The sequence below is a fragment of the Puma concolor genome, chromosome A1, assembly GCF_028749965.1.
Source record: "Puma concolor isolate L17-30 chromosome A1, mPumCon1.1.hap2, whole genome shotgun sequence".
Classification (NCBI taxonomy): Eukaryota; Metazoa; Chordata; class Mammalia; order Carnivora; family Felidae; genus Puma; species Puma concolor.
Window position 1 is genome coordinate 171926057 of NC_141667.1, and position 23971 is coordinate 171950027.

The 23971-nt window shown below is 45.0% G+C and overlaps 1 protein-coding gene and 1 long non-coding RNA gene across 13 annotated transcripts in view; one reads left to right on the forward strand and one right to left on the reverse strand.

Moving 5' to 3' along the window:
- The window catches only part of LOC112861075 (uncharacterized), a 30648-nt gene extending 18168 nt beyond the window's left edge, over positions 1-12480 (forward strand). For 6 of the 9 annotated variants that reach the window (XR_015252160.1, XR_015252176.1, XR_015252164.1 and 3 more), the window contains 2 exons: positions 1804-2028; positions 2114-3250. This is a non-coding gene — a long non-coding RNA (uncharacterized LOC112861075). Of the gene's footprint in view, positions 1-1803; positions 2029-2113; positions 3251-9911 lie in introns of those variants that run through there. The other 3 variants (XR_015252175.1, XR_015252174.1, XR_015252169.1) reach the window with 3 other exon arrangements.
- FARP1 (FERM, ARH/RhoGEF and pleckstrin domain protein 1) overlaps positions 1-23971 on the reverse strand; it is a 295229-nt gene that overhangs the window by 37796 nt on the left and 233462 nt on the right. For 3 of the 4 annotated variants that reach the window (XM_086709189.1, XM_086709180.1, XM_086709177.1), the window contains exons 11-16: positions 23504-23572; positions 20893-20968; positions 19563-19803; positions 6259-6446; positions 5056-5145; positions 3882-4015 (exon numbers count right to left, since the gene is read on the reverse strand). In XM_086709189.1, coding sequence (XP_086565315.1) covers positions 3882-4015; positions 5056-5145; positions 6259-6446; positions 19563-19803; positions 20893-20968; positions 23504-23572 — 798 coding nt within the window. The remainder of the gene's footprint in view (positions 1-3881; positions 4016-5055; positions 5146-6258; positions 6447-19562; positions 19804-20892; positions 20969-23503; positions 23573-23971) is intronic. The other variant, XM_086709199.1, reaches the window with a different exon arrangement.

Sequence of the window (23971 nt, forward strand, 5' to 3'; positions counted from 1 at the left end):
TGCCCACACTGGACATGGCTCACTCATCCATGACAGGGCCCAGCCCTCCTTCTTTTCCATGCCTTTCTGCTCCGGAGACCACAAGCCCCCAGCGGGCAAAGCCTTATACTTGAGCTACCTCGCTCGCTCCCCCACCCACCTGTGCATGCATTCACTGCTTGTAGAAGAAACAAGAGTTATAACCAAAATGCAACTCAGAGAATCATAGAATCTTAGGTTTGTCACAGGAGCTCCGTATCAGTTGTTCTGGAAAAGGTATTCATCACAGTCATCTCAAGAAGCACTTTAGAAATACACACGTCTGGGACTCCTCCCAGTGTTCTGATTCAGGAGGGCTGGATGGGGCCTAGCAATCTCTATTTTTTCAAAACTCCCCCATCCCCAATCCCAGGTGACCGTGTTGCAGTGCCAGGTTTGGGGTTTCCAACAGATAAATGCCTTCTAGAAATAGTCCACCTCTGCTCAAGAAACCCCAAGGTGGAGGAACTCATTACCTCCTAAGGCAGCCTCTCATCGCCAAGTGTTAGTGCTGGGGAATCCTTCTCTATATTTAGACACGATGTGCCTCTTTGGAAATTCACTGTTTAGATTCTGTTCTCTGATACAACTAAGAAGACACTCCCTTTTCACATGACCAGACTAAACAGAGCCATCAGATTTTCTTTTTTTTTTTTTAATTTTTTTTCAACGTTTATTTATTTATTTTTGGGACAGAGAGAGACAGAGCATGAACGGGGGAGGGGCAGAGAGAGAGGGAGACACAGAGTTGGAAACAGGCTCCAGGCTCCGAGCCATCAGCCCAGAGCCTGACGCGGGGCTCGAACTCACGGACCGCAAGATCGTGACCTGGCTGAAGTCGGACGCTTAACCGACTGCGCCACCCAGGCGCCCCGCCATCAGATTTTCTAGAATCTTCTCTCTTCTAGGACAAATGCCCATAGTTTCAACAACTTTTTTTTTTTTTTTAATGGAATGCATTCTCTATTCCATTTCAAAAGTGAAACTCAGAATTGCGCCTAGTGTTCTGAAGGAGCCCTGAGCATTTTTTGTGCTCTGGCCGCTTTCGTGAGGCAGTCTAGGACAAGCATTCTCGACCCTGGCTACACACGGGAATCATCGGGGAAGCTTTAGGTCCAACCTCTCAGAAATTCTAATATGACTGGTCTGGGGTTCTGCCTGGCTATCAAGATTTTGTAAAGGTTCCAGGTGATTCTGCTGAGCAGCTGATGTTGAGAGCTACAGATACAGACGCGGGGTCCTCTCTGTGTTATTCTGTTGACTCACACACTCATTCACTCAGCCTTTTTGCCTTGAATCCCTGCCAATTCCTCATCATGCACTTGAGGAAGTGACTAGTTGAACTTAGCAGCAGACTTTTACATTTATTCCTGATAAATGTCATCAATTTGGTTTGGGTCCATTGTTGCAAGGTCAAGTCACGTCCTTGAGCTTCATACTGACTGCTCTCTTTCTAGCTTTGAGTCTTTTACATGCTTCTGGTATCGTCATGTAAAACATGGATAAAATTATAGATCTTTGAAAGATCTACTGAAAATCCTCTGGGAAATAAATGACAGCAGCTGCTTTTTAGGCAACTGGATATTCTTTCACAGTGAAGGACCAGATGCAAAAGATTTATGGTCACAGATAATAAAGAGTGTGGCATTTATTCCTAGTATGAAATGTTCTCTACAGCTCCCTGAAGCTCTCTCTGGTGGCAGGGGCCAGCTGAAGCCACCATGCTGAGCTGCCAGGGTACAGCTGATGACATTTCCTGTGTGTGGCCTCCCCAACATTATTTAGGTCACCTGCCACATGGACCAGAGCTGCCACAGTGACACCTGCTCAAGACGCCCCAGCCTACGGGAAGATTTAAGACTGCATTCGCACACATCTCACTGGCCAAACAAACTGTGAGTGGATTTCTCCAGAGTTGTAAGTTCTCTGACTCCATTACGAAAGCATCGTCTCACTTTGTAGGAATGATGAAGCAACAGAACATGGCAGAATGCAACCGAATGTTTCCAGGTAGACTTTGGGAGGTAAAATAAGAAGTTAGATCCTGTGGAATCTTTTTTAATTTTGAAAAGTGGCATTTCTCTTACATTCACAGCCCCAACCTACAGTGTGGCCCTAAAGTGGGGTTTCCAACCTTTCTCCATTTTCAATGAGGCGGTTTCTCAACCCTGGCTCTGCTCTCCTCCCTGGGGCATCTTGGCAATGCCTCCCACCTCCTTCTAATGCACGGCGAGAACGGCATGTGAATCATCCTAAAGCACACACATGAAGTCGGACACCAGAGCACGTTCATGTCACTACGCAGGAGAGCAGCCCCATGAACCTGTTCAACGGACACTTGCAACCCACTGTCTGGATCACCTGGGGCAAGACCAGCTCATCGGCAGCTCCTTTAGGCCCCTGAGCCGTTAAATGCCCCGAGACCGCTTTAAATTCTCACCTCCCGTGAGGATACAGTATACAATGCCTCCCGCCTCTGCCTAAAACACAGAAAGTTTTTGCTATTTTCTCCTGGAGTTTTTCAAATGTATGTTTAGTAGAAGGTCAACTCCCTAAGAGTCTGCATAGAATGGTCTTAAAACAACAACAACAACCCTAATAATTTTCTGGAAAGGTTCTAATTTTACAGAAGGGTACACTGGATTTTGCATCCTATGGCACATGAGGTGTTTCCTGATTTCTTGCACCAGGTTAATGTTTTATTCAGTATTAAACGGACTTAATATTATTTTGAACCAATCTGTTCACGGACGTTTAGATCATTTACAATCTTTCAATTCTAACATGGCTATCTCTGTTGTACATCATTTCACATTATAAATGTATCCTTAAGGTACATGCCTAGATGCGGGATTCAAGGACAAGTGTGTGCGTGGTACGTAGGGTTCTACATTTTTCCAAGCACTTCCTCAACATAGTGCAACAGAATACTGAAAACTGCATGAGAGGTACAGATACTTCACAGACGACTATAAAGCAAGAGCTTTAAAGAATATCCAGTTGCCTATCGTCAACTCCCCCTGGGAATCCCTCAGTACGCCTGTTCTTTAGAACCCTCGTCGGCTTTCCAGAAGTACCTACTATCTTTATTTTGTGATATTCACTGAATTATAAGAAAACATTCATTTTGAAGAATTATAAACCAAAGGGGGGGAAATCCAGGATGAGATCTAAATATACACAGAATTTAACTGGGAAATTTTTTTCTTTTTAGTTTATTTATTTGAGAGAGAGAGAGAGAGAGAGAGAGAGAGAGAGCGAGCACGCACACAAGCAGGGGAGGGGCAGAGAGAGACACAGAATCTGAAGCAGGCTCCAGGCTCTGAGCTGTCAGTGCAGAGCCCGATACAGGGGCTTGAACTCACAAACGGGGAGATCATGACCTGAGCTGAAGTCAGATGCTTAGCCACCCAGGTGCTCCTAACCGGGAAATCATCTTAAGGTTGGCTTATCTCAGGCCAGTTTCTTGCCTTTATCTTTGGCTGTGACAGCTGTTTAGAAGGCATGACACAAAAATAACATTAGGGAGTCAGAGAAAGAGGAGGGTGTGGGGACAAAATGTAGTATTTTCTATTTATTTGAAAAAAATTGCTTTAATCCTTATTTATTTTGGAGACAGAACGAGAGAGACAGAGCATGAGCCAAGGAGGGGCAGAGAGAGATAGAGACGCAGAATCTGGAACAGGCTCCAGGCTCTGAGCTCTCCGCCCAGAGCCCGACACGGGGCTTGATCCCACGAACTGTGAGATCATGACCTGAGCCAAAACCAAGAGTCGGACACGTAACTGACTGAGCCACCCAGGTGTTCCCCCCCCCCCCCCCCCCCACCAAATATAACTGCTAAACGTTACTGCTGTACTCACCACAGGGCTAGTCGTTGTTCAGTCTCCTTGAGAAAACCTGTATGAAATTTGTGCAAAGGTTCAAAATTCGGGAATATGAGACTTTTCAAGGCTTCGGGCATGACATCCTCTTTGCTGACTGTGCTCTGAAACCACTGGAATAAAAAGAAGACACACTTAGAGGTGTAAAGTTGAATGAGGTGATCCTTCAGAGGTGATGCTGCGGCCCAGTGTGCCTGGCGCCCCCAGGGCCTTACTGCTCGGTAGGCAGTGCTCAGCACCAGCAGGGGCTTCTGGGCCTTACTGCTTTTCCAGTCTTCAATTACACGGGGTGAGAGGCACCCGTCTGTTACCAATCGGCCGTGGAGGCCAGGAGGAATCTCCGAAGTGGGCAGCTACTTCGAATCAAAACTTCCACTTTGGCCAACTCCCTGGTAACCAAGGATTTAGACCACTGCACCCGCTCTGGTTCAGTCCTTCTGGAACATCTATCTCTGTTCCCTTGTGAAAACGCTGAGCACCCACGAGGCTGCACCAGAGAGAGGGAGAGCCCCGGCCTGTACATGCAGTCACTCGCGAGGCAGGGCTATCCCACCATGTTTACTGAGCACCTGCTGGGGGGGCGGGCAGGCACCATTCATGCCCCGGAGGTGCAGAAGCCCAGTGATTCCTACTGACCTCCAATGTCTAGTTCTTTCCCAGAATCCAGGTGCCTTAAAGACATCTACAATGCTTTGAATTTGTTTCTCAGACTGAACAGGACTGATTAAAATAATTAAAGGTGGTCTCCTGTCAGGTTTGCTGACAGGGCTCGATTTATTATCAAGGATGAAACGAGGCTTCCATTCACCTCTGGGGTCTTCCTCAAGCAAAAGCAGCTACCTTGGATGACGGGCCAAACACAAACTGCTCTGCCCTGGTGCACGCACACAGCAAAATGCTCAACTTTCATTTTCTCCACTTCAGAAACTTCCTTCTTTTGCACTTAAAAATCACAATTATACAAATTTTTATAGAGCATGTTCCAAATTAAATATTCTCTTGCCGTCTAATTTCTATCACCCAGAAAACCAAATCCTTTTAATTGGAGTCAGAGAACCCAACATTTTAATTAGATCCAGCTTCTCTCTGAAAGCTGCATATGAGTGGAGGTAAATTGTGTAATTGGATGCTTTAGGGGAAACGCTACACATACCGAAGTGATGACCTCAAGATCCTTCAGATAAGTTCTCTCGGTGGTGGAGACTTCCTTAGCGATGAAGTATGCCTTGTCAGTCGGGAATCTCTGCAAAAGCGATACATTACTAATTCATGATGTTTTATTAACTGGGCTACAGACTAAATCAACTCTTATTTGTCCCCCTTTTTGTGCGAGGAACTAGCAGAAGAAAATGGAGGTTTCCTTCCACATAAACATTACCCTCAGTAGAAGGCCTCCAGTGAGCATGTAGCCACCACGGAGAACAATTCATTCAAAATTGGGCATCGGAAAATCTAATCAACTAGTAAAATATCAGAGCAATGCAGTCTTCCAGGAACTAAAAGCAACAGAAACCACAGCGGCCTTTGCCCTGGGTGCTGGGAGCTGGTGGTGTTGGGTGTTCAGGAAACAGAAGCTACAGTGTTTGTGGGAATATGTAGGGTGGCCAATCTGAGGGGACAAAGTGAAAGCAGCTGGTGACAGACACCATTGGGACTCGATTCTCCGGAGTCTGTCACTTAGGTGAGCAGGCACCTCTCGACAGTGGGCCAGTTAGGGGTTTTGCTTTCTCTTTCAACAGTAAGTGAGAGGCAATCCCTTGTCGCTAGCGATCTCGCTTGCTTCCACAAGAGTCCACCTGACGCCACCTTTGGGGACACACATGACAACATTGAACGTGGAGACTCGAACGGACCCTTGTGCGCCCATGTTTCCAGCAATGGGATTTGGGTAAACAACCCAACCATCCATCACCAGAGGTACGTGAACACAATGTCCTCGACCCATACGGTGGGGTTTCGTTCTACCTTAAAAAGGAAACGGACACGCGCTACAACATGGATGAATCCTGACGACATTTCGCCAAGTGAAAGAAGCCGGACACAAAAGGACAAATATTGTATGATTCCTCCCGTATGAGGTACCTAAGCGGTCAAATCCATAGATGCAGAAAGTAGAAAGGAGGTTGCCAGGGGCTGGGGAAGGGGGAGGGAGATTTAGTGTTTAATGGGGGCAGTTTCAGTCTGGAACAACGAAAAAGTTCTGGAAATGGACGATGATGACGGTTAGACAACACTGTGAATGTACTTAGCATCACTGAGCAGCATGCTTAAAAATGGTTAAAATGGCAAATGTTATGTTTACTACTGCAGTTAAAAAAGAAAAAAGTAACGCGCGCATGCATGCAGGTCCCCACACCTTTCTCCGGCCTTCCTCCTCGTCGTCGGTGCGTGGGCACACCTGGTCGTTCAGCAGCGGGCTGACCAAGGGAGAGGCCTGCTTGGTGTCAGGGCTCAGGTTGGGAGACAGGATCACGTTGGTGGGCGCGGCTCCTCCCTGCGAGTTGATGGACAGCTCTGAAAGGTGAGGGCTACCAGTCAGGGAGCCTATTTGGGGATGAGAAGTATTAAAGAAAAAAAGAAAAGTAATTCCTTCTGGGACCGGATTTCTACTTACAATTCCCCTCCCCCCCGTATCAAATCTTTAGAACCTAACGTGCTCGACTATTTTCTAGATTTCCTGTGAGTTGCAGCTGCCTTAATACTAAAGATACCATAGTATGAATGATTCAATGGAGCCAGAGTCACACAATTAGTGGTAAGACAGAGAACTCCGTTTAGGGGGTAGTAATAGTAGTTGAGGAGCACAGTGTATCCCCCCAAATACGATCTTCATCTCCTAACTTCTGCCTTAGCTTCTAAGAATTGCTCGAGAAAGACAGTGTCTATACCACCAGGAGACGTGAGAAAGGACTAGAAAACAGAGCTATACTAAAAGGAAACTAAATGGCTGATGCACCCAGGACAGACTACACCTTATAACAACCACGGCTAAGTAAAGGACACAAGCAGCTAACTCCCCATTCTACAAAGAACAGAAGCAAGCTTATTATACCTGGTGGCGGGCCTTCCATGTCTCTCTCACTGTTTGGGACAGAAACACTAGCATCACATTTACATGCAAAGGTGATCATTTACAAATGCAAAGCTGGAGGTCATTACATTATCACAGTTCCCCTTTAAGAGTCAAAAAGTGACAGGAAATTAATGACTCCTCTGAAAAGGAGATATTAAATCATACAAAAATGTAGAATTACCCATTATGAGTCAGCCAAAGGACATGATGTGTGCATGAAACTCTTTGCCAAGAGAATTTTGCAAATATCCAAGCCTCAACCCGTGGAACTAAGTGGGATGTTTCAAAATATACTTCTACTTAAGCGTTTGCACCTAACACATTTGTAATTCGAATGCAGGTTTGCTAGGACCGCACTGCGGTAAACAAACTTAAAGTAGCCTGCAGGCTCGTCTGTTACCAGCATGAGGAAGGAAAGACGATGGAAATGCTTTCTCATTTTCCGATAGGCGGTTTCAGCTCATGGCTATTCTGCAAATTCGACAAGCATCTTGGAGAGGAAGGTGAAGTGCGATTTTCTGGGGCCACACCCCGTTTTCTTGACATCTATCCTCTCCCTCTGAATTCGTTCATATCCACTTTGAAATTACAAGATGGGATGGCCTTGAATGGAGGGTCGTGAACTTGATCACAGTATGAATGAACCAGCCATGAAACACCACCAGCCCCCACCCCGGCCCTGCTGGACCAGCTAGCTGAGTCACTAACACGTGCGTGAAAAGCCACCACACCCGGAAATAACAGCAAAAAGCAGACATCCTGCTACTGATTATGGGTCAGGACAATGGTCCTTGAAGAATGAGATTAGAAAACATGAGGAAGAGACAGATTCAAGAAGTTTGTGTTTTAAAAATCCCTCCATTGAAATCCTTGCATTTTAAACACACATCATTGAAACGAAGTCCTGGTGTTCGACAAAGACCCATTCACCCCACACACCACCAGACCCAGCGAAACCCGGAGAAAAAGGCCAGAAATTGCTTCACAAATGTCAATTTTATTGACACTAGTGCACAACCGAATACAATAACTTGGAAAGAATCGGAACTTGTCAAATAGAAATAGTGACAACAATTAGAACTGCAAATGTTTCAAGGTACTACACTATTCTCTTCTTTAAAAAAGAAATCACAAAAAGGCAAATGTCATCACTACAAATAGGAAATTAGAAAAGAGAAATTCTGGCAGTCTGTCTAGAGATCAAAACATTTCATGCATTGTGAGTCACTGTATCAGAATCACTTTTTATTTGTCCACCGTAATCTGGCAAAATTTGGGGCTTACCTTCAGCTCTCACGCTGTGCATGAGGTCAGGTGAGGTGGTTATTAAGTGAGCACATGCGGGGCCTCGATTTTGCAGTGACGTGGAACAGAAAAAGCACTCACTTCATCAGTGAGAGTTGGAGTCAAGAATAAAAAAGCAGTTAGAAGGCTGGCTTGCAGGAGGTGTGGGGAGTGGGGGAACAGTACCAGTTAGGCCCTGGACAGCATCCAGGAGCAGATGAAACACCAACCACCCCACTGTGGGGGAGAAAACGTGCGTGTACACCCTCAGGTACAACCATTTCCACCCTCCGAAAGTCAAAAGCTATTGCCCTGGTGAATTCCTCCTGGGGACATTTCTATAGGAGAACACAGACCAGGGCTCCAGAAGAGGTCCATCCTGCCACGAACGCAGGGCACGTTTCAAAGAATACAGCCATCTAGAAGAATCCACACTGAACCACATCACAGACGGGATTGAGAAAGTGGGGCACTGGGAGCGAACTTCAGGACAACCCATGTTCTTTGCAGGTAGAGGAAGGGACAGCCCTGGGTCGGCTACAGGTTGCTGGGTGACGACCTGCTGGTTTCACTCATGTAGCCCAAAGATGTGGTGACCAGCAACATTACATGTGCAACACACAGACTCAGGGAATGATCAAGGTTAGGGTCGCCGATTTCTGTTTCCAGAGAGGCTACTTCAGCAGGCTTTGTGTCTACTCTTAGGACCTAAGAGAGGAAGGCTGATGGGTGTATTTAACAGTAGGACCAATAAATCAATAAATACCAAGCAGCCTGGTCTAGAAATCTGTCAGCAATTCTCTGGAAGGGAAAGGTCCAAACTCTGAAGTTCAAGTTTGCTCATTTGAGTTGTGCCCCTTTCTCCCCTTGCAAGAGAAACAACTCTTGAAAATTTATAGGAGACATGGTCCAAACAAAAGTACGTAGCTCATTTACCATTCGGCAATCGATGAAATATGCTGATAAGGGTAATCAGTAGAATTTGGCAGCTTGATGAGGAATTAAAATTCTCTTTTGACTCTGAGCCAGAGTGCTGTGACAACTATCTGTACAAAGTGGTGTCCCTGTAAGTCCACCCTCTGGCAAGCGTGAAGAGCTGGGCCTTTAAGTCAGTGTTTAAGGTTACAGTTATTAGAACTACATGTAACCAATTTTCAGCGAAGTAGTCCATTTTACAAAAACAAACGTGTTTCCTATGTAAGATAAAACGAGCCCGCTCATCACTCTAGCCTTAGCAAGCCTGTCCAAATCATGCAGCTGGTTACTGGCTTTGAAGGCACAGCCCCAGGAGACATGGAGAGGAAATTGTGACCCACCTACACTGCTACTCAGTGAACTCATTAATGCCTAGGTAGTTTTATCATGTTTTTTTTTTTAATCTGTGACAAATTGACAAGAAGTAATTTCTTTCAGCGACAGGCTCTAGGTAAATAATTTGGGGGGATCTTTTGAGAAAGCACCTGGATATTAAGGCAATAACGTGGAAAGAAGGTTAAAGAGATTAGAAAAAGATCAGTTACACTCCAAAAGTCTGGAAGCTTTGGATTTTTTAAAAAATTATTTTGTCTATTTCTAGAAATTGCCCCGCATTTTTAAAGGTATGCAGTTATATTTCCATTTAATAACTCTCAAATCCTTCACCTCTTCCAAAGGATTTCCTGCCCCTGCTGTGTCCCACCCCCCACCCGCCACCATTAATCTGTATCAGGAGGGCTGAGTTTATGTCACCCCCGTGGATTGGAGATGCCATCATGAATACTGCTCTCAAGGGAGGCATTTCTGGTAATTGCTTTTAAAAATCTTTTTACGTATACACATTCTCATGGCACAAACAATTATGGAACTTCAAATCAGCATAGCTGTATTTGTGGATTCAATTTATCACCCCGCTGAGAAATTTGCTTACCTTCTCTTTTTAATGTAAAATATATTAATTCTTCCCTCCTCTGCAGCATCGCCCAGACTGCGGCGTCTCCTGACCAGCCCCTTGTCACAGGTACATAACCTGCAGGAACGTGGTCTATGATCAACCAGGCAAACTCGACGCCTGACCCCCCCCTTTTTGGGATTGGGCATAGCCACACCTCCTCTGATCGTATTCAAGGTTTAAGGACAAACTCACAAAAGTCTGGGAAAACAGAATTTTCTAGTCTATCTTTCAAGTAATATACAATGGCATTTCAAACACGTGGCTGTACCTGTCCTGTTTTTTAAGCTGGTCAATTTCCTCTTTTAAAGAAGTTATTTGTCCTATACGGTGTTTAGAAAACCTGATAATCATTTTAAAAATAGTAATCCATGGCAGGATTGTCAAATATTTGAGAATACTGATTGCTTTCTCAGTTCCTCTTTTCAAAATCTTAAGAAGTACAACTTTGAAAGTATCTATGCTGATTCTTCCACATTACCCCCAAAGAAAGTTACCTGGCGAGCTTCTATATGCCACTCACCTATCATGATTTGTCTGCTGGTATTTGGTTCTAAAATATAGATTTTATCTCTGCATACCCAGAATATGTTCCAAAGGCACACGTAGAAAATACATTATAGATGTAGGTTTTCATGGATCTTTAAAAAGGCTTTTTTTAAATCCATCATCTCCCTCTAAAAAAGAATACAATGAACTCTCTCTTGAGGTTGTCTGCATGTAAAAGCCAGTTATCAAAAAAGGTCAGTACTCAGTTGGAAAATGGATCGTCTCCTGCGTGGACAGGATTCACTCTATGATAATTGAGCTGGGTCCCACCCCAGTGGAGTAGGTGAAAGCAGCTGACGATGCTTTATTAAAATGACAAGGTTCCACAGGAAAAGCTAGTTTATAGGATTACCAACCACAGCGGTGCTGTCCTTTTCTTGACCACGGAGGGTGTTGAGGGCAATGTGTATATGTGCTTCTTATTCTTAGACCAAGGTCCTTTAAACAAAGTTTTGCAAGCAGCTAAGCACCAACCTCAACGTTCATCATCCAGCAACTCAGAAAAGCAACAGAAATGCAACGTGCAAATAGAGATGGAAATGCTACCAATGGAGGAATGACAGAGAATGTTCTAGCGTGCTCTTCCTTATGGGGAAAAGAAAAAGGAGAATTTCCCTTTGTTCGAACATGGTGGCGGTGGCAGGGTTTGGGTTGGGGAACATGGTGCTTCATACCAATGAAAAATACCATCTTGTACTCAGGACAAAGCTTCAGCCATCAGTGGGAAAGAACAGTTACAATTGACAGTTTTTACAGCAAGATACCTGTTAGGACAAGTAAAAGCCTCTTCAGTTTAGATTAACAAGAGATATTAATATTGTGCATACATCGTTACAGGAGTCTGGCCTTCCGTGCTGAAAGACCCACCAAGCTCATGGTTATTGGAGAAGCCAGCACCCTTCCCGGGGTATACATCCATGCTTTATTGAGATGCTGTGCTCTTAGGCCGTGGAGAGAAGATGAAACCAGACAGTATCTGTGAGAGCTTACGTTTTGGGGACACGTCAAAACTAAAAACAGCTTCCTGGCAACGACCAGCCAACTAGGGCTGAGCGGGATGGGGTTTTCTCCACATGCCCACTGACCCCCACACCCGCCAAAACAAGTGCACATCTAAATTCTCTTACAGATGCCAACTATGGAAGGCGTTCTATTCCCGTGTCAGTTGATGTGCCCAATCAAAACATGAAGCCAATCCCGTGGTTAGGTGTCTGAGCTCCCCTATGTAAGCTCCACCACAGATGCTCTCTGTTTCCATGAGACCTCTCCCCCAACGACAGTGATCCTGCTGGCTTCCAAAAACCTCCCTACCCCCAGGCACCCACGGTGCAAAGTACAGGCTGGTTAGCAGGTGAAATGAGAGAGGTCAAGTCTTCCCTTCACCTTCTATTCCCCACCCTCAGTGAACTAGGGTAGCACCCCACATGCCTCCGTGTTAAAGCCTGCTGTTGAGTGAACAGGATCACTGTGTTCTAGAGGAGACCAGGATTTCAGGTACAAACTGGTATTCAGCAGTGTAAAAAAAAAAAAAAAAAAAAGAAAAAAAAAAAAGACATCAGACAGCGCTCCAACAATGCAGGGAACAGAATGCACCATGCTCTGAGGATAAAGACAGAACATTGGGGGGTGGGGGGGGAAGCTCTCTCCTAGATAGGTACATGCTGACAAAACAGTGCATACAATGGAACAACAGAAAAATGTTTTCTCAGATTTATTAAACAAATGACAAAAATGAGAATGAAATCCCCAGCCTTTTCTGTTTTAAAATTTGGTGTATTAGAAATTTTTAATGAAGTATTTTGTCTATAGGATTAAATATACACACAGAAAGAACAGAAGGGAACTGGATTAATAATATAGGCCAAGCTTGTGAAATCTGGTTAGTTAGGTTTTCATGGCAACTTTCCAGGCAGAAAGGGGGTAAGCGTGAGGGACTGGGTCTGGGTGCGGACGTGGGAAGAGCAGCAGGTGTGTGGTCTCCACAGAGGAAGGCCTGTCTTCGGGCTGTCTACACATCAGTGCAGGCTGAGTGGCAAATGCTTGCTTTCTTTACAAAGGGAATCTGAGGCCCAGGAAAAAGGAGTTGTTAGCCTAGTTTCGTGAGCCAAAAAGCTTGTCCGTGTGGTTAATGACACACGAGGCACACCACTGCAGGTTCCAAAACGGACCTCCTCCTGTTTCCTATTTGAGAGCCAGTTAACAACCCAAATTCATAATAAAGCGGAACTCTGCCTGCAGACTCCGCATACCACTTGCTACCTCCAACTCTCACTCAAAAGTAGAACGAATCCCTCTTTGATGCTTTTTACTAAACATGTACACATGTGCACGAACACACACACAGTCCTCACTCCGTCCTCAGTGCCCCTGGTTTGTGTTGCACGTTGCAGCGATTTGTAATTACTCTTCAATATTCTGAGACCGTCGTGCCTGGCCCAGCAGCAGCAAGCGCAAGGATCTTTCAGCGCCATTTCCACAATGGCATTAACGGCACCAGCCTTGCAGTTAACCTTCCCACCGGCTCTCCGCTCCACGTATAGACCCGATGTCTCATGTCAACAGCGGATTTTTAATCCTTCCCTACTTGCAAAGATAAAGCCACCCAAGACATTCCAGAGTAACCTGATCTAGAGCCTGTGTAAAGACACAAACGAGCTGCCTTCCCCGGGAAGCTACAATCAGACACCAGAGGCCAATGAGATGCCCAAGGCTGTTTCCAGGCTCAGCTGTGGTGTCTGTAATCCACACTGAAAATGACCCTGAACAAATCAGTCTATTCCATTTTGAAAGCTTTCAGGAAATGATTTCCTACTTCTTTCCCAGCTTCCACTGGGGTATATTTAATTGCTTTCACTGGAAAAGAAGAAAAAATTCCTTGTGCTAGAAGTGTCAATTACGTTTTTTGGGATGGTGTATTTTTTTTTTTTTTTTTTTTTTTTTTTTTTTGGTGAAAACAAGACTCCACCCACCAGCTCCCAAACATATGCATGGCATACAAATCAGCATTTGTGACTTTTGTTCAAAAGGGAATTACTTGGAAATCTCTAGGTGATTCAAGGGAATCAACAAGTAGCCCTCTTCAAGGATGGCTCTAAACAAATGGCAAACAGACCACTTTTAATCTTGGATACCTACAACACAAGGCCAAATCAAAGTGCCATTTCTTCTTTTTTGCTTTTCATTATTATTATTAATAAAAACAGAACTGCAACATTAAGTGGAATGCTTGTTTCGATCTAAAAGTCTTGGCTTCATTTTAAAAACCAGCAACTGGTGTCTTTCAAGGTAGGCACAAGTCTGCACGACAGACCCCGTTTCCCTGTATTGAATTTCGCTTAGCTCAACAGAAACAGAATTAAACTAACAAGGAAAAAGGAGCCCCAGTAAATTCCCTAATGTCGCCACAGTCAAGTTTGTTAATCACTTTCTGCTCCAGAGGTTTATGACCAGAACTTCCATATGCGCTTATGGTTTTGGCTAACGTGGCTGAACGTAAAACTCATCAGAGGGCTACCGGCAGTGGATTATTTTGAAACGATCACATCTTTCAGGTTCAAAAGAAACTTACTCTACATTCCAGGGATTGCAGAGAAAGATTCGTTTGCAGTTTGATTTGTAAAATTTGCAGCAATGAAGTGGACTCATCCCATGAAACCAGAGGAAGGCCAGCCAATCTTGGGGTAATTAAGCTCCTAACTATCAGAGAAGGAAGGTTTCCAGGCTACAAGAGGGAAGATCCAGAAAAGAGAGTCTTTCTTGGGAATGCTCTGAGATCTCTAAATTCTTGCTAATAAGAATAAGGGCCCAAGAAAAGAGTAATTAAAATAGAATAAACTCAAAATAAACCCAATGATGTAGGGAGCCCCCAAATTTCTTAGTTTAAGGCTGGGTCAATTATTGACTAATGACAGCTGTACCAAACCCATTCTGTGCTGAATATGGGATAACATTTTAAGCAGAGAAAGTGGACTGAAAGCATGTGAACACTGATTATAGACACAAAAAGGAAGCTGTATGCACATCCACAAGTTTTAACAAAATTTGAAAGGAATTTAATCTTACTAATTTTTCCTTCTTTTGGATACTGCCTCACAGTACAATCAAAAAGATTCCAAGGTTAGTGTGCAAGTTGAGTTTCTGATTCAACTGAGGACAGAACAGATTTTGTACACTTAGTGCAAATTTCAAGAGACTCAAGCTGTATTTTAGTTTTGTGGCCTGGCTTTTTTAGCATTGCTTGGTTTGAATCTTCAAAGAAGCTCTTGAGATTAAAATCAGAATTATTCACATTGTAAGTGCAGGCCACGTGGCACACTGGAGATAAATCTGTGAGAAATTCCCAAATATGAGTCACATATGTGGGGAAGAATCTGGCCCACAGACTTCCTTTAATTAAATGCCTAATAAAATATCGTCAATAGCATACAGATGCCTGTCAAAGGAGCTGGCGCAGTTCACTTTAAGTTCCGGAACTCATTAAATGTATTTCTTCATGCTAAAAGAATTTCTTGCATTTTATTTTGCCCTGAACCAGCAGCAACAAAAATCGACCACAAAAGGGGCTACACTTTACATACTTTGAAATACCATCTAAGGAAAGATATTAATCCGCGGAGGCCCTGGGCAGGCCTGGTGACTTGGAGATTTGTTTCAATAGATGGTTGGTCTTCTCTCCCGGGCCTTCCGGTATCATTTCATGGAGCAGCTATCGCCTGCCTAAAGACCTGGCCCTCCTTAGTGATTCAGGAGACCTCTACACCACCTTAGAGAAACAGACGGACAGGTCTTGGGAAACCCTTTGGAACCTGCAATGAATTCACAGGTCACCTGTTCTTTACACCCAACTCCACTGCTGGTCTTGCTCCACTCTCAGTTCAACTTTGTGCACGTGTGCGTCCTTCTCTGCCACAGAGGGAGACTCCGGACGCCAGGTAAAGACACAGGGAACTAGAGTCTGACAACAGGCAGAGGGCATGGAAGGTGGGAGGCTGCGGGCTTTCCCTGACCTCTGCGCAGTGAGAGACCACATCACCTCTGCGGAACTGACTCCACCAGGCTCAAAGAATGCTTAAATATTTACTCCCTCACCGATACTTAGAATCTTTAGTAGGGCGGGGCAAACTCCCCCAGAGGCAACTGGTGAATATTCTCAGCACTTTAGGCTACCGTGGCCTTTGAACAAATCACACCCCTTCCCTTTTAAGCACCATTAATCACATCGGGATTGCTGCTTTCATAAATAGTGGCCAACCAGCAGAAATGGAGTTGCTTGGCTGGTACAAAATCAACCAGAGAAAAACTTTATGAGCAACCCTAAAAGGGGAAAGTTTATCAATACGGAACTGAGTACACTATCATTGATCAGCTGTTTTTAAAACACTTCAAATAAAAGTGTTTAGCAAAAAGCAAAACAAAGTAGTTCCTGAAGCATGTTTTGCTCTAGAGGTTTACGTTTTGATGATTCACATTATATGCTGGGTAAGTTAACACCCCATTGCTCATTCATACTTCATCATCAGACTGCTGTGCAATTAGAGGTAAAAAGAAAACTCATTTGAACAAATCACCTTCACAAATAAACCACAGGATTCCAAATGTGACTCTGCTGAACTCACATTTGACTAAATATTTATATACCAAATCAACATCTTTTCCTAAGTCCAAAACAGAATACGCAAAAACATGTCCTAAGTGCAAAAACCCCACAATAGAAAAAGCGGTTCTTCCTACGTTTTATGTATGGACTGTAAGTGTCTAAGTCTACATGATCCCTGGTCTCCACATCCGATTTTAATTATTAATATGTACAAGATTCTCCAAAATTAAAGTACTGAATCAAAAGGGTCCTACTGCACCAAGATGTCACACAGACTAAAGCTGAAGACTAGAGGTCAAAGTTCTAGTTTTAGCTTTGTCAGGCAGCAGCTGTAGGAGTAAGTGAAGTCTCTTGATTTCAACAGAACAAGGTTTGTCATCCATAAAAATGAAGGTTTACCCTAAATGATCTCAAAGGTCCCTTCTAGTTTTAAAATTCTGTGACTCTGTTAAATATATATCTAAGGTAAGACATCAACAGACTACTTCAATGAACATCTTTCAAACTATCCAGTACTCAGTTTGATTCATCAATCATGCACTGAATCAAACGATCAGGAAAAGAACACCAAAAAAAAAAAAAAAAGTTTGTGTAGAAAGGATTAAGTTTTCAGTCTTTAAAATTCAACTTGTCGACATTCCTGTGGACCAATAATCATTTGTGAGCCACAAGGTCAGTCAATACTTGTATTTGTTGCATATGGCTGCCAAATTCTACCCCACTTCCTAAGCATGCGTAGTAGCTCTTCCCTTGTGATAACATCACACGATGAGTTTAGTAAGGCCATAGGCATGGTGGCACGCCAGGGATGTGTCATTGTTAGAACTCTTTCCAATAATTTGGTAGTTGCTTAGGATCTAAAAATTTGATTCTACAAGTCATCTTCTTAAAAAAAGTACCAAAGACTGAAAAGTACCAAACAACAGGCACTAATTAAAGTATTTCATGTGTGATGCTTTCCTTACTCTGCAAGCCAGCCAGAAATTTATTCCACTAGATTCTAGAAGGCAACTGTGTCAGGCTGAGGGGTGACCCTGACTGTCCAGCAGAACCATCTGGGGACCCCAGGTGGCACCCCAGACCAATGAGATAAAAAATTTCTAAGGTCAGGGCCCAGGCATCACTGATTTTTAAAATGTCGCAGGTGATTCCCATGTGCAGCTGAGACCCTTTGATCTACAATGCAGGAGTGCTGAGTGAAAGGCACGGGCAGAGGTGGGCAAGATTTAAAAAGAAATCAAACCTCTCACTCCTTACACTTTTTTCCTGCACACAGAAACATCTAGAAGTCACTGCTTCCAAGAGAAGACCCTGTTCACACAAGTGTGAACGTTAAGAATGTACACAATAACCAAGGGGCAGCAATTGTGGAAAATGGTTCTTCTCTATGCTGCTCATGATTCAAAAGAGGGCCTTTAGTTTGCCAGCCTGGTGACAACAGTGCCTTTTGTGAGGTCTTACTTTGCCCCGAATCCCCACTCAATAGCATTTCTGTGTTTCAATTAGAAGTTCTGACAGCCAGAGTTATAGCTTCTTAAAGCACAGCTAACGATTTGACCCAGGATGCAAACCCAAACCAGACCAGCAATCCCTTGTAAATTACAGTTCCACTATAATTGACATCTTTTACATTGTTTCACATGAAATCTGGAAAGAAGAAATAACTCCAAATTCTTCCTATTAAAATATCCATTATTCTTGACTAAGATTTCACCAACACTTAATCTCAACCAGCAATCAACTTACATTTGGTCTTGAATTTTGTCAATCCCTCATTTTCTAAGGCTCAGAAAAGCAGCACCTCCTTTTAAAGAAGGGGAACAAAGTAAAACCAACACCTTTCCTGGGATCTCAATACCTCAGTCCAAACATTCAATCAACAGCAGCGTGATCTGCATACAAACTCAACATACACAGAAAATTTCCACATAAATAACGACACACTATACACATGATCAGATCCATAATCAAGTATCTCTTCCTAGCCTTCAATCAGAAAGATAAACAAGGTCCTGGTAACCTGTCCTTCTTAACTATTTCTCTTGTCCACCTTTTTTGGAGAGCAAGCCACTGTGTGAAGTTTCATTTTTCTTCAAGATTTGAGAGTCGGGCATACCCTATCCAAAGGTTTCTGTCCAAAACTTCCTCTAACAAATGTTGATTAAAGATTAATGAGCCACTAGAACAAATAATCTCCACTGGAAACCTGGACTCAAGATTCCACGTTCCCAACACTTGGAAGTCTGGCCCTCTACTCATTCCCCTCTTCTTCCTCCTCACTCACATGTAGGCCACCCAGGGGCTTCTTACTACTAAGCATGGAAGGGGAGCTCAGCACTGCTGCTGGGTTGCCAAATGTGAGTGGCTGGCTCAAATGGGCCACCATTTCAGAGTCTGAATCGCTGGATTCAGTCCCGCTGCTGGTGGAGCCCTCAGTCACCTGCAGGGGCGCCCGCTGGTCTGCCATGCCTCTGGCACACACTGACCGCACAACAGGGATCTTTGAGGTGGGGCCCACCTGAGGTGCACCATTAGCCAGCATTCTACCTTCTGAAGCAGCCAGGCTGGCCAGTCCTCCCTTTTCACGGCCATCAAGCCCACCCATTGCTTCTGGGGTTGATGCTACCTGGCTAAGGATGAGGGGATCTGTCTCTGACTTATTGTAGCGACTGGGAAAATTCCGCAAGTATGGCCTTTGCAGGACGGGGGAAGAGTTTTCATAAGGAGGACCCTGGCTTGGGAGAGGACCTTCTCCTGTACTCTCCTCTCTTGGGTCATGCCCGTTTTCAGAAACATAGCCTTGAGACCCAGTCCTGTCCCAACTCCTACTTGGACTCGACCGTCTGCTACTGGGAGACAATGGGGTGGTGGGGGGACTGCGACCGCCGGAGCCCCTGAACAGCTCATCTATCAGGGAGCTATGTCTTGGGAGTCTGGGGCTCCCACTCATATCAAAGGTTAGGTCTGCTGAATCATCATCGACGAACTCTCTGGAAGGAGGCCGGGAGGACTTCACGGAGGGAGGGGAAGCCCTGCGCCTAGCCTCTGTCCGCCTCTCATCCCCGGAGAGCAGATACACCCCACTGGTCAAATCACCCTCATAATTGTCATTTGTTTGGGACTGGGACTGGGACGCTTGCTCCCTGAGCAGGTCGGATTCACTATCTACGTCACTGCAGTCAATGAAAGGAATGGAAGAGCTGCTGCCTCTGGCAGCCCTGGATGCTGGACCTGTGCTCGGCTGCGGGGGCTGAGCTTTACTCTGCTGGGTCCTATCCTTAACGACCTCCTCCTCTTCGTCGGCCGGCGCCCGCGGGGCTCCGTCCGCCTTCCCGCCGCCCGCGGGGCTCCTGGGCGGCGCGGGGCTCTGGCGCTCTTCGGCAGCAGCGCTCGGCTCCGCTCCCTGCTGACCGCCCGCGCCACCTGCGGGCTCCGCACCTTCTCCGGGCGGAAGGCTGGCACTCTGCTGCGCCTGCGCGGGGCGGGGCGAGAAAGGGGGAAGGTTACACGGTGGTGGAGGGGCGGGGCTGCCAGAGCCCAATTTAGCAACAAGCGGGCCGAGAGGCTGCCCTCCACAGGGCTCGAACAGAACACCGCCAATGAGCCGGCGCTCCCCAGTGTGTTTGGTCAGCATCCAGACCGTTCTCTGACCATGCACGGTCCCGAGCAGGCCAAGTGGGCCACAGCCTCTGCTCTCTAGGACCCACGGGCTCATACTGGCTTTCCAAAGTTTCCGTGGAGCAACAGAGTCTCCTTGCAACCCACAGGGAGGGTTGGGCGGGGTGAGGAAGAAAACACATCGCAGATCCCCGAAAGGCAAGTTGACATGGATTTCAGACAAATGACAAAAAAGTCTTTGTTTATACTTCCAAGGGAGGAACAGGCAGGTTAAGCACTCTATTTTTAGGTGCACAAAGGAAATCTTCATGTTCTTCCCCAACAAAGTTCTTATTCTCTTGTAGAGAAAACCCTGAAAGCACAAGCACAGGCCAATTCGAGAGAAAACGAGCTCTCACCACCCTCAGGGCAAGAGTGATAATGTCTCTTGTTGCCAACTGTGGTCACTGCCCCGTAACAGGAGCCCTGGGAACTCACCACCCAGTCTTGTGCCAATAAAGAGATCTGAGGTTGGCCCTGAAGATGGGAGCGACACCCATCAGGTGCTAGGGAGGTCCCAATCTCTCCACACACATTTTGCTGGCAGGTGAGCTCCTCTCTGTAGACTCCCATGGATGGTTCCACTCCTAAGCTGAGATAGGGCCAACAGAGCAAACTTCTCTGGGCAAAGGCATGGGATGGAGGACAGGAACTCAGCTGAAAAAGGACCCAGTCTAGGGCCTGCGGAGCCCAGCCTGGGGTGCACAGAGCACAGCCTGTGTTTGCTCAAAGCCAGGGCACACAACTATACTCTCCTCTACTAAAAGAAACCCCAAAGGTGAGGGGCAAATAACTCAGAAGCATACTATGAAACACAGGACTTAGGACTTAGCAGAGAAAGTTTGGTAAAACAAAACAAAACAAAACAAAAACACAGTTATAATAGTTGATCAGCATTACTGACTTGTTTTGGCACTTCTGAATTCGGCTCCATGGGCTGTGTAGCAAGGCTTCTGATGGACTGGATCTTGCTATGTTTCCTGGGAGAAATCACGTAAGATAGCCATAGTGAGAAAAGCTGTTTTCTTAAATGAAAAATAACAGTCTTATGCCTTCCTCAATATGAAGACGAGTGAAGTAGTGTATATGGATGCTCCCTGGAAACAGTCATCCTTTTCATAGCACTTACAGGGTTCAGGGTATACTTAAACCCTGAAAACACTCTCAGCAATCCCCTGCTCCTGTTCAAGTGGTACAGCTGGTCAGGAACACTAGCCATTGAGCATTACCTTTCTAGTTGTAGGAGAGTCACTGGGAGGGAGAGTTGGCTGGGCTGAGTATGCTCTGAATTGCAAATTCTGGCCTGACAATATGAAAGCAATTCATGTATTCTGGGCAATGATTTTCTAGATTAGTTCTATAACAGAGGTGACTACTACTCATCAGCTAACTTTTTCCCAGTGTTGAGTTCACAGAAGGCCTGCCCCATGAATGAATTTACAGATTCAACAGGACCAGGAACTGGCTTTCATGCCACTAACACTCTCCTTTATCTGTTCCCTCCCTTAGTCTCTGAGTGCCCTCCTTTTCCTCCGTGAACAGGCCTTAGAAATTTTCAGGTACTCAAATGATGAAACTATAAACACAGAGGGATTAAATGCTAATGTACATTCAGCTTTTCTTCAAAAGACTCCAAAAACACAAGGATGGTCACAGCAGCAGGTTTGTTTCAGCCAGAGTGAAACAAAATACCAACATTCAGGTTTGTTTATCAACAGAAAATCAGATAAATAAAATGAAATACTTTCACAATACCGAAGAACATCAACACAGATCTCCAAATCAGGTCAGGGTTTAAAAAGCAGGATGCTGGGTGTCTCAGTCAGTTAAGCGTCTGACTTTGGCTCAGGTCATAACCTCACGGTTCATGAGTTTGAGTCCAACGTTGGACTCTGTGCTGACAGCTCAGAGCCTGGAGCCTGCTTCGAATTCTATGTCTCCCTCTCGATCTGCCCCTCTCCCACTCATGCTCTGTCTCTCTTCAAAAATAAATAAACATTAAAAAAAAAAGCAAGATGCAGAATTATGTACAGTGCGATACTAGTTAAATCAATGAAAAAGTACACCCAAGAGAAATGCTGCATATTTTTTTTTAAATGCATAAATATGTGTAAAAGAAACAATGTGAAGTTGGCAGTTGTTGCCTCTGGGAAGGAGAGAAGGGAAGTAACAAAGGTGGCTGTTCGTTAAGGCGGTTTTAGCCATATCTGTCATAACAGTAATTTCACACAAAAAGGTAAAAACAAAGACAAAAACAAAACAAAACAAAAAACCAGAAACAGAAAGAAATATGGACGTTTGCTGTGATCTCTGTACTTCACAGTTATTTTAAGATATGTTAAAATACAAAAATGTTTTTAAAAAATGCACATGCACCAAACAGCCCTCAGTGCACCACAGCTCCACCCTTTTACCCTTCTATTAAAAACAAATTGTTTTGATGTTTATTTATTTTTGAGAGACACTAAGAGACAGTGTGTGAGCAGGGGAGGCACAGAGAGGGACAAACAGAATCCAAAGCAGGTTCCAGGCGCTGAGCTGTCAGCACAGAACCCGACACGGGGCTCGAACTCACAAACCATCAGATCATGACCTGAGCTGAAGTCAGAGGCTTAACCGATTAAGCCACCCAGGTGTCCCAATTACCCTTTTATTTTAATCTCTGGATTCTCACCTTCTCCCCTCTCTGGCGACAGAGCCTTGCTCAGGGCATGGGGCTTTGATGCTGGTTGACCAGGGGCCACTTGTCAGTTCTGAGACCTGAGTTCTTTGAGCTTCAGTGTCTCCATCTTTATAAAGGGACCAGGAGAGGGGCACCTGGGTGGCTCAGTCAGTTAAACATCTGAGTCTCAGTTTCTGCTCAGGTCATGATCTCACGGTTCAGGAGTTCGGGACGCGCGTCGGGCTGTGCACTGACAATACGGAGCCTGCTTTGGATTCTCAGTCTCCCCCTCTCTCTGTTCCTCCCCTGCCCACAACCTCTTTCTCTCAAAAATAAATAAACATTTAAAAAAAGGGACTAGGAGAGCACTGACCTCACAGAGCTGGTATGAAGACTGAGTTAATGTATGCAAAGTGCGTGGAACTCAGCAAGAGCTGTAAGCATTTGCTAACAACAGCAATAAATCCTGCTTCTCATCCAAGCTGTATTTAATTTAAAAGTTTATAGAAATACTTTTGATTCAAATCCCAAGACACTCAAGGACAAAGAGAGGAGGAAGTTTTTACTGTGCTTTAGCCCCACTGCAATCTCCTTCCTGTTTCTCTTCCATCCCATCCCCTGCTGGTTTCCTCCTCTTCCTCACTTGGCCCTCCTGGTCTGTTTACATCTCATCTTATCCTTGAGGTGTGCCCCAGCCCTCGAATGTTCCTAACACTAAACTGGCCCAGGTTGACTGTGAGGCCCTGATATGGTAATTCACCAGGCCTGGGTGAAGAGACAGTCAGGAGCAAAGCACTGTCACCTGCAGACGATGACTCTTGTCAAGTCGAAGTAGCATCGAAGTTTCTCTTACCTTTCAAACTGCACTTTCTTATGTCCTCCTTCTTTAACAAAGTCGAGAACCTGCTTCTGAGTCCGACCGCTAAGGGGAAGACAACGAGAGGGAGGGAAGGAAAGGAGACGGCAAGGGATTCTCATTGAAACACACAACACCCCATCTCTACCTCCCCTCCTTCCACAACTGGGAGATAGGTGGGCTTTCTCAGCTGCAGTTCTGGGAGGAACTTGTGTTTCTCTGAGAAAAATGTGTGTCCATTGCATTTCTTGGCATTTTCCTTATAAATAATTCTGTTTGATTACGAAGCCACCATCCTGAGCAAGAGTCTACATGCTTCGAGGACACAGGGCTAATTTTGTTCACTGTATATCCCCAGTGCTTAGAACAGGATTTGATACGCAGGAAACACTCAAATGTTTGTTGAAAGAGGGAGAAAGTGAAGCAGTGCTGGGCAAGTGCACACAACATTCCCGAAGGCTACAC